This window comes from Venustampulla echinocandica (genome assembly GCF_003357145.1).
Source record: "Venustampulla echinocandica strain BP 5553 chromosome Unknown scaffold_1, whole genome shotgun sequence".
Classification (NCBI taxonomy): Eukaryota; Fungi; Ascomycota; class Leotiomycetes; order Helotiales; family Pleuroascaceae; genus Venustampulla; species Venustampulla echinocandica.
Genome location: NW_022474206.1, coordinates 140,458 through 150,921, shown reverse-complemented (window position 1 = coordinate 150,921; position 10,464 = coordinate 140,458). Strand labels below are relative to the sequence as shown.

Sequence of the window (10,464 nt, the reverse complement as noted above, 5' to 3'; positions counted from 1 at the left end):
CCCCCCCCTTCCCTTTCAAAAAACACTTTGCTTGTTCAACTTCAATATACCAATACCGCCTCTACCAGAGCTTTCGAACCCCAACAAAGTGAGACTTAAGCTTACAATTCAACTAGTTAGAGAAGAAGAAACTCGAATACGAGAGATTGCGGGAGCAGAAGAGGCGTTTTGAGGCTGAGATGCAATTGCTTGATTTGCAGCAACGCCGCGAGGAGCAAGAGCTTGCTCAGATGCAGGAAGATCTTGGCCGAACAAAGGTCTCACCCGGGGGGCACCAATCTGAACCAACTACACCCCCGGAATACCGCGAATCGACCTCAGGCTTTCCCTCCGTTTTCTCCCGCCCAAACCGTTACTCAACTTCCAGCCTTACCTCTCCTCCTGGCCTGTACAACCGACCAGGCAGATCAGGCTCTCAGCTTACTTCACCACAATCCATGTCCCTACAATCTCGAGCCATGGACGACAAGCTGCCCTCCAGATCTGTTCCTGGATCTAGACGCAACAGCGACGAAGACGAGAAGGAGGAGGCTGTGAGACAGGATCCGACCAGCCATCGCTCTACAAACGCGTACGTACCCAGTTTCCTTTTGCTATTATTGACTTTTGCCGGCTCCAAACAATGAATACCCGGTTTCATAGCTTAGGATAGCATTTCGTCCGTCTTTCTGAGCTAGTTGGCTCGGTTGCGGGTTCGTCCGAACATTCACCCCCTGAAAATGTCACGTTTCTGAACATAAGAGTACCACTTGATATCCAGTGATATCTCTGTTTACAAAGCTGCCTGCTTTGGTAAAATTAATTTGGCAAGGAACCCTTCGTCCTCGGGAGAACTTCATGACGCTATTACCAAAAGAGAATATTTGGAAATAGGATATCTAAGGCACTAGGATGCCAGCATCTATGACATCGTCTGAAGATCCGCCGTCTGAAGATTCACCGTCTGATGATTCACACCGTCTGATCAAACTCGATGAGCGAGTTTGTTTTCGTCCCCGCTTTATCCCCGCGCGGCTTTTCCATTCGCAGACCTTCCACCTCAACCTCCCATATCTCTATTTCCTCAAACCCACAACACTTTCTCCCACACATATTCTTCTTTGCAAAACACAACCTCAACCTCTTTCACCTTCAACCTCTTTGACCTTCAACCTCTTTCACCTTCCAACCTCTATTGCTCCGCTTGCTACTACAATCAATTCCTTGGGTGCTAGTCGCCTTTGACGTTTCAAGCGAGATCGATCTACCAAGCCTCGGTTTTCAAGATCAAGCAACAATTATACCCGTTTCACTTTCGGTCCCAATTACGCTTGGCCGTAAGCATGTCTTCCCGTGGCCATCACCCTCCGTATTACAAGTAAGATTGGTCTATTGCACGAGGCTTCCAAATACCAAGCAATTTCGATCTGTCTCATCTTTATCTTCTATCTTGCTGCATCATTCATTCCGCAACAATTTATTATCAGCTACTAATACCCAAGCAGTCTTAACAGATACTCAATGCCGGTCACCAAATCCCGCAACGGTATGCACGACATGCTGTCTCTTGACCCGAGCAATACCACCCGTTTCCTCTTCGGAGAAGACGAGGTTCCAACTTCTCCAAATGTGACGAGCTACCTGCAGATGAATGCGACCGACGACAAGTTTCCCATTCTTGTTCGTCGCGAGGAGTACCCCGGTTTGGTAAGCAAACGTCTATTTCTGCGATGGTATATCCACTAACCGCCAATATGCAGCTTTCCGCATCCTCGGCTGCTCTCGATTTGGCTTTGTCGCAATCCCCTGGCCCGGAAGGCAACTCTAACGGCTGGGGCTCGTTTGCCCGGCACAGATCGACTCAATCCCAACAGAGCCTTCCTATGTCCACCAGCCAGGCAAACGGTTCATCCTCGCAATCGAATGTGCCCGAGTCTCCGATTAGCGTCCGTCCATCCTATCGACACTCACTTGACCTCAAGTACTTCGATGGTTCTCAGGAGTCTACTTCTCAGGTCTCTTCTCCCCCAAAGGCAACTCAAGCTACTCCACCCAAGCTCCAGTCTTCGTACTCCGCCAACGACGTTCCTACTATGAGATCGGCAAACAATGGTATCTCGAGTGTTAACACGACCCCCAACTCCCATGCTCAGCAGCATCTGCACAACCACAACGCTAGCTTGGGCCGTATCCCTCCAAATGCCATGAATAGGCTCAGTCGCGAAATGCCCTCGAACGAGACCAACACACTGCGGGATGCCCAGAACGGAGGCTATCAGTCTATCCAGTCTGCTTTACAAGCCAACGCTCCACCTTTCGGTCCTTCTCTGGCTCAAGGCGCGTCTCAAGCACAGACCCCAAATGGAATGACCTCCCCAACTGGACAACAGCCCTACCCTGTTCCTGGATACTACAACAATTACAATATGCAGATGATGTCCATTGGAATGCAGAACATGCAGCTGAGCCAGCCAATATACTCTCCCCATAATCCTTATGCAAATTTTGGTGGTGTTTATCCTCAACCTGCTCCTCGTGATAGCCAAGCACGGGTTATCCAGCAGCGCCGACAGAATGATGGTGAAGGTAAGGCTCTTTCTCTTCACGATCCTTCTGCTTATATTTACTAACTCAACTCTTAGCTATGAACCGATTTGCAAACATGGCCCTCGAACAACTTGGTGGAGAGATCTATACCCTTTGCAAGGACCAGCATGGATGCCGATATCTCCAAAAGAAGCTCGAGGACCGCAACCCCGACCAGGTGCACATGATTTGGTTGGAGACAAACCAGCACGTCATTGAATTGATGACCGACCCCTTCGGTAATTACCTCTGTCAAAAGCTGCTGGAGTACTGCAATGATGAGGAGCGCACTGTCCTAATCGAGAATGCTTCCCACGACCTTGTCCGCATCGCTCTCAATCAGCATGGTACTAGAGCCTTGCAGAAAATGATTGAATTCATCTCCACCCCTGGTCAAATCCATACAATCATTGGTGCTCTTCGACACAGAGTTGTTGAGCTCATCCAGGACCTGAATGGCAACCACGTCATCCAGAAATGCCTGAACAAGCTCTCCCCAGCCGATGCCCATTTCATTTTTGAAGCAGTTGGACGTCACTGTGTTGAGGTTGGCACCCATCGTCATGGTTGCTGTGTCCTTCAGCGATGCATTGACCATGCCTCGGGCGATCAGAAGGCCTGGCTGATCAGACAAATCTCCAACAACGCTTATACCCTGGTTCAGGATCCATTCGGCAACTATGTTGTTCAGTACATCCTCGATCTAAACGAGCCGGTCTTCACAGAGCCGCTTGTCGCCATGTTCCAGGGCAAGGTTGGACAGCTTTCCAAGCAGAAGTTCAGCTCCAACGTCATTGAAAAATGTCTTCGCTGTGCCCAGGAGCCCTCAAAGGATATGTTGATTGAGGAGATGCTCCAGCCCACCGAACTCGACCGCCTCCTTCGCGACTCCTTTGCCAACTATGTCATCCAAACCGCTCTTGATTATGCTAGTCCAACCATGAAGACCCGTCTAATCGAGGCTATCCGCCCTTATCTCCCTGCTATCCGCACCACCCCGTATGGTCGGCGCATCCAGGCCAAGATCCAAGGAAGCGAAGGCCGCAGTGGTCCATCAAGTGGACAGGCAACTCCCAGCGAGGTTGAGGTTAATACCGCCACTCCTGTTCGTCACCAGCGAGGCCTTTCCAATGCTTCGGCTTCAGCAAGTAGCTTTACCAGCCCTGCGGGTAACTATACAAATGGTTATACTCCTACCAGCGCTTCTGCGAACGGGCTTGCTATTGTATCGCCTCGGTCTGTCCAGTCTCCTAGCGGCAGCTTCCCCGGCAGCGATCAACTTGCCAGTCCCCAAGCCGCCCAGCCATACTTCCCTCCCACCTATGGTAGAGGTTCTAGCCAAAATGGATCTGGTCCCAACGTTACTGGCGCAAATGGTGCTGGTCAAAACGGTGGCTCCAATGGCGCCGCTGGCTGGGTTTAGAACACACACGACTTCCCTCTTCCTTCGTCATGACGATATGATCTTTACGCTTGTAACGGTACGAGGAACGACAATAAATTTCAAAGCCAAGGGATTCCCAATATTCATATTTGAAATCTCATGGCTGAGATCTGTCACCGGTATTTGCCGGCAGCTCTCACAATTTCGAAAACTTTTTCACATACGATATTTACGGCCCTTTGTGTTACACTAGCATTCATAGGGGCTGCAGCAGTACAGGCCTTCCCCTTGCATTCTATCGTCAATAACAGTCGCATGCGCCACGAAGACGGTTTCAGCATTATTTCAGCGGCCTCTTGTACCATAAAAAAAAACATGATACCAAAAGATCTCGGCACGATTCGACACGACAATTCTCTCGGCGCAGGGTACAATATGAGCGGACTGCGCAGCTCAACCTGTACCTGTACTGAACTCGGCCCAAGGCATAGACCTCATTTCACCCTTTGCAATTCAATCAAATTTTTCCTTTTCCGGCTTGCGTTCTCTTCGACATATGTCAAATGGGTTTATTCACTTCGATAGCCTATGAGCAGACATATTGTGTTCACAAAATATCTGCACATTCTTTTCTATCAGTGGCGATCTGCTTTTCCTTCTGCTCCTTACAAGCTCAGGATTACCAGACTCGGTACTCATTTATGAACTTGGCTCAAGAATCGATGCTACTTTTGTATCCATCCCTATTCTTTATCTGGCGGAAAAATGGAAGGTTCACATCTTAGAGTTTTTTTCTCTCGTGGTGGGCATACATTAGCGTCATTTAACGAATTTTTCTCTCGCTGCTGCTTGCAGCAGGAGAGCTTTCTTGAAGCCCAGCATAGACATGAAGAGAGGCACCCCCCTTATTATGATCATATTATTATTTCCCTCGTTGCTTTTCACCTATCTGGGGGTACTCTGGTTGCTGCTTTTTTTCGTGGGCGGATCACTTTATTTTAAAGCAGCCGATCACCTTGTAACTAGAAACTCAAAATGAAAAGTTGATACAATCTTTGGTGTTTGTTTTGATGTGATGACGTGAAGTGTATGTATCTATTACATATTCATTTGGAGATTTGGGACTCAATCATCCTATAAACCAAGGATATTAACAGCCATGCCCAACATATTTTTACTTCTACTTTTTACTATGCCTCCCCAAGAATCACCCGTCACCTATTACTTACCTGCGGTTCTATCTATTTACGTGCACTTCGACAGCACTATCCGTCGAACTCGCCGAGTAGGGTTACTGTATAAAAAAGTAGTGTTAATTGGACAGGCGGTTAGTTGGCGGACCTGCCGGCTAGGTGGCCAACGGGCAAAACTAAAAGCGATCGTCCTACCTAGGTATTGCTTCTTCCTTCCTCTTACAATTCGCGCCCTATTACCACAGCTCCTACCATTCTATCTACCACCTACCCGCGAGGAAAGCAAAACAGTGCAAAAGCCATGGCTGCCTGGCGTAAAATGTCCGTTGGCGACATCAAGGGCCTTCTACGTGTCGCCGACGAGATCCATCCCGATCTACCAGAGGGCGAACACGTCTTTGCAGAGCGCGTGAAGCTCTTCCCGGACGGCTGCCTCGTCCTCAAGGAGGGTGACAAGAACGAGATCTGCGGATATGCTATTTCGCATCCCATCCGCCACCGCCAGCCGCCCGCCCTTGATAGTCTACTCGGAGAGATCGCCCCTGACGCAGATCAGTATTACATCCACGACCTCGCCATCCTGCCCAGGCTCCGCGGACAAAGCCTCGCGGCAGCGTGTATCGGCAAGCTCCTTACTGTCGCCCAGCGCTATCGAACGACTTGCTTGGTCTCCGTCTACGGTACCACATCGTTCTGGGGCCGCTTCGGATTCGAGCGCGAGACGGTTGATGCGGTTTTGTCGGAGAAGCTGCGCGGGTACGGAGAGGATGCCACTTATCTCGAGCGTCAGAATAGTCAAGTTTGACATCAGCCAACTGGCGATGGAGATTTATTTAGGCTTGTCTAAGTTTAAGGCTGTACGGTGCTTCGCAGTCGCTGGTAGAAAAAAGCCCCTGGTGGTGCTTCTCTTGAACCAAAATAAAACTCGCAGATATGATCCGACAAACGAAGACAGGCGTATTACCGTCATAAGTCTCGACTTATAACTAACTAATCCATCCTTTATATTGGCCTATATGAGAAGCAAATCCTTACTAGTCTCGCCGAGGAAAATCCACTCTTGATCAACACCACATCAACGGACATCGAGGCTGACAACGACGATTCTCGGAGGTTATGACCTTGGGTGTTTTCCCTATTGCATTTTAAGCTGTAAAGCCAGAGGTATGGAAGCCGTACAGCTTCCTAATGACTTTAGCGATTCACCATCCTATATAATTATTAAAATAGTATATTATATCTTTGGTGCTAATTTTAATGTGTGATGATGTAGAGTGTGCGTATGTACATGTACCCAGGTATGCATTTGGGGATTTGGGACCCAGTGCTCCCATAAGCCAAGTATATTTGCTATCTATATTTATTAACCACGCCCAACATGTTTTTACTTTTACTTTTTACTATTACCCCAAGAATCACCCATCACCTATCACCTACATGCACCCTTCCAAGTATGCGTCCAAAACACAACACAATTCTGCATATCCCTCCGTAGCATATATACTCCTTTAGACATATAGCTGTCACATACGACCATAGACTGAGGAGAAATGGGCATCCCGTCCGCTCTGCCATACACAAGCCTCAGATCGGCAGATTAGTAGTTGGGCGGGTGACCACCAGCGAATACCTGCTGTTGTATGTTTTTTTATTTCTTATTTTTTCATTTTGCAATATATTTTAGTTTGCGATCTACCTTGGCAAAGTGGGGATAGTGGGTTGGTAAGGTAAGGGTAGTACAGAAAGGACAGGCCATAAAATCTATAGCATGCTGCTAAACTTAAATTAATACAACGGGTTGTAAGGAACTAAGCATCTAGAGACAATAATCCTCATATAATACGTAGGTGGGATATAGCGATTATAATAACAGCCCCTGAACCCCTCTGTGGGGGAAGGCGGTCAGGAGCGGCATAATTCGAACCTAGGCACAAATATATTTTCCCACCACGACGAGACAGAGAAGTCTTGTTCCTGGATTACAAGCTATTGCACAAGTACCCTTCCTAGCAGCAACGGAGGGAATCGCCAGCCACCAATAGTCGGAACCGAAAGCGAGAACCTTTTTGCTCTTTGGTGGGTAGCTGCGTGGCACCACTAGCAATCAAGCAAGGCTGAGTCCGAGCCTGACCGATATGAAATGACTACAGAAGCAGTGGGCAGCCAAGACTGTCCTGAGCAAAATGAATCACCCGCTACTCTTAAGCATGGCGGGTCATATCTGATCCCACTGAAGACTACGTTAGAGACGGACACAGTGGACAAAGTGATCAGTGTCTTCATCACAGCAGTCCCGATAAAAAAGGCTAGCTCTACCTTGAAGTAAGTAATCCGACCCCAACGGGCAAAACATCATCCTGATATATATATCTACAGTCTAATTCGAAACCTCCTTCCAAAAGATGGCGGGTTCGACCTCCAGCACCTCCGCAGATTCGCCAAACTCGCCGCCGTGCCCACACATGTGCGGGATTCCTACGCTTCGATAGCCCGGCCTTCAGATTCCTCCTCCCCGGAAGACGAGATACTCCTCGTACTAGCTCCAACCTCCGTAGTATCGCAGAAGTTTCTAGTCGAGTCACTAGCGGTGCTACTACTCGACGAGGTCCCGATAGCTACGATTGAAGTCCCGCTTCTCGCGCCTACATCACAGGAACAAGCTACGGGCTGGACAGCTAAATACTGGCCGACGATATACAAAAAGAGTAACCCATTTGGCCCGCACCCCAGCATAGTCTCCAGAGCTGAGGAGGAGATTCGTGGGGATATGGATAAGTGGATGGAATTAGCTAGGGAAACGGCACGAGCTGCAAAGTCAGTGGGTGCTGGAGAAGCTGTTGGTGTTGTCATTGTCGAGAGAGTGAATGGGGCTGCGAGGCCGATTGCTATTGCCGGGGATGCTAGGTGGTTAGATTGGCTGAGGGAGGAAGACGGAGGGGGTCAGGGAAACGTCACGGCTCATGCTACAATGAGGGCTATTGCAATGGTTGCGGGGCAACTACGTCGAGCGGACCAAGAAAACAGCGAACAAGGTGCAGTTCCAGAAACCCCAGCTGGGGAGGATATTTTCCGCGAGCTGCCTATACTGCCAATTGAACAAACTGCCGTTCAGGAGCCGGCAAATACCGATGGATATCTATGTCATGGTCTAGAGATTTACTGCACGCACGAACCTTGCGTCATGTGCTCTATGGCAATTGTACATTCCAGATTCGCAAAGGTTGTATTTGAGCAGCGGATGCAGGCTACGGGTGGTCTTTGTGCTGATGGCGAGCTACGCCATGGCTTGTTCTGGCGGAAGGAATTGAATTGGACGCTTTTGGCTTGGCAGTGGTGTTGTGGTTCTCAAAGGGAAGATGGGAATTTGGAGGTTGCGAGGGAGTTGAATGCTTGATTTCGAGCTTCAAATCAGGCCATTTACAAAACGCCCATATCAGAAGGCGTGCCAGTACGGAGGAGATCTCCGTTATTCAACAAGCGAACCTTCTAGCCTGCTTCGAAAAACGCCCAAAGCCAATCCGCACCTATCCGTTCCCGAATATCTTCGCTGAGAATGTGATTTTCTTTGTCTCTTCGGCAGCCCCGACAGTGTCACCCTTCCTTCGGAGCTGACGGATAAAGACCACCACCACGTGGGCGTGCGGGAATGGCGCCCACATGCCCCCGTTCAAAAGAAACCCAGGTGAGATGTCTTGAACACCAAAAGTCTCCTAGCGGTGGCGTACGGCTACTCTCCGTCGGGTAGGGACATGTTTGGGTGGTACTTCCGCCCTCCCATGCCTGGCCTTGTTCTAGTCCACGGGAGCGGCGGGAGGGAATTCCTGGGATTCGAGAAACACTGGAGCAACCAATGTCTCGGAGGGATTATAGAGTTTAGAAATGCTCATGCATATGACGACTATGAGTTTGAGGAATGCGGGGAAATGAGCATGAAAGGGAAGGAGAGACAAGGGATGGTGGTTTTGCCGGGCTGGTGGTGCTACAAAGTTGGGTATGATGACGGGTTATGCTAGATTTAGATGTTTCCATATCTAGAAGGTAAGAGGAATAATGGGCGTTAAACAAGGATACTGTGCTCAAGTCTAGCATGGAAATATTTCCGTCTGCGGATGCTTCTATAATGATAATTGTCCTATGAACAAGAATATCCTATTATCTGATGACGCTGCTATATCGGAAAGCGTAATATCCGTCCACTAGCACTAAGCTTTTAGGTTGAGGAGTAGCCGCTTTCTATTAGTCTCCTGCCACGCATATTGCTCGATTGAGGCAGAGTTTCGCGGCGCCCCTACAATACAGGAGTTTGTGACCGTGGTGTATTCTTGATCTCGGCAATAGACTGGGCTTTGTAGGGAGCACTCCTCTTAGCTATATAGCATAAGCCTTGTCAAACGCCGATGCCATTTTGTTGTCATTTAGAGGATTATTGTCAAGGGGCCGAAAGCTGTCATTGTAGAATTCACTTACGTTTTTAATTATATATGATCATCCCAGGTCATAGTAAAGCGGTTATAAGCTATATACCAGAGGTTGGAAATTCTAAGGGTTTGGGTACAGCGCGTCATTGCTATTGCTATTGCTGTTGGTAGTTGTGGTGGTGGATGGGGGTGGTTATGATTGTGACGGTGCAATTGCTAGCACTGTTGCTGCTTCTCTGGTATATTGAATATATAGTAGCCTTATTGCTCTATCTCGCTCCAGGGCAAGCGTTAAGTGATTAAGTTGGCTTTTACGCAGATGGCAAGCAGCGAGAGCAAACTTGGTGAATAGATCCGAGCTAAGCCTCGAGACCATGTTTTGGAACCCCAAGCCTTCTCCCTTGCCTTTGGATACATAATGTCCACAGTTGAGTAGATGGCTAGTTCCTGCTTTAATACAGATATAATTCCGAATACCCCTTTGGTAGGTGTTGACAAGACCAAGGGCGTAAATCGTGGTAGTAGAGACACCAAGTCTATGACCGGACTTATGGATTCCTAGATGAAGGCTATTCATTATTTCCGGGACGTTAATGCAGCCAGAATAAAATTCCATTCAACACCCTATCAAAAACGGTTCCTCATCTCTTGACCTTGTGGCATAACCAAAGCTAGATTAAGGGACGTTGTTGCCCGAGTACTCGTGTAATTTCCAAGCTTTTGAAAGTAATTAATGGATTGATTGATCTTGAAACTATGCTAAAAGCATTATGTCCACATTAAAGGGGTTGACTCGTCAAGGTTAGCCAATATTCACTACATACCAATACATATATGCAGAATAATTCAAAGATGAAAGGAATGCCAGGAGCGAAGTGATCCACAGGACACGTTCTTCTTCGTT

General features: G+C 48.3%; 3 protein-coding genes across 3 annotated transcripts in view; all 3 read left to right on the top strand.

Annotated features, from left to right (window-relative positions):
* BP5553_02584 (ARM repeat-containing protein) overlaps nt 1–3,988 on the top strand; it is a gene marked incomplete at both ends in the record, with an annotated part of 4,466 nt that extends 478 nt beyond the window's left edge. Inside the window, 4 exons of the mRNA XM_032011207.1 lie at nt 117–571; nt 1,485–1,686; nt 1,740–2,565; nt 2,622–3,988. Coding sequence (XP_031870900.1) covers nt 117–571; nt 1,485–1,686; nt 1,740–2,565; nt 2,622–3,988 — 2,850 coding nt within the window. The remainder of the gene's footprint in view (nt 1–116; nt 572–1,484; nt 1,687–1,739; nt 2,566–2,621) is intronic.
* A 1,455-nt stretch (nt 3,989–5,443) lies between these two features.
* On the top strand, nt 5,444–5,947 carry BP5553_02583 (putative gcn5-related n-acetyltransferase protein; the record flags this gene model as incomplete). The annotated part of the gene is made up of 1 exon (XM_032011206.1): nt 5,444–5,947. One exon carries the CDS (start codon nt 5,444–5,446, stop codon nt 5,945–5,947), a length of 504 nt encoding a protein of 167 aa, XP_031870899.1.
* A 1,335-nt stretch (nt 5,948–7,282) lies between these two features.
* BP5553_02582 (Uncharacterized protein) lies at nt 7,283–8,536 on the top strand (the record flags this gene model as incomplete). The annotated part of the gene is made up of 2 exons (XM_032011205.1): nt 7,283–7,464; nt 7,519–8,536. 2 exons carry the CDS (start codon nt 7,283–7,285, stop codon nt 8,534–8,536), a joined length of 1,200 nt encoding a protein of 399 aa, XP_031870898.1.
* Nucleotides 8,537–10,464: the final 1,928 nt, after the last annotated feature.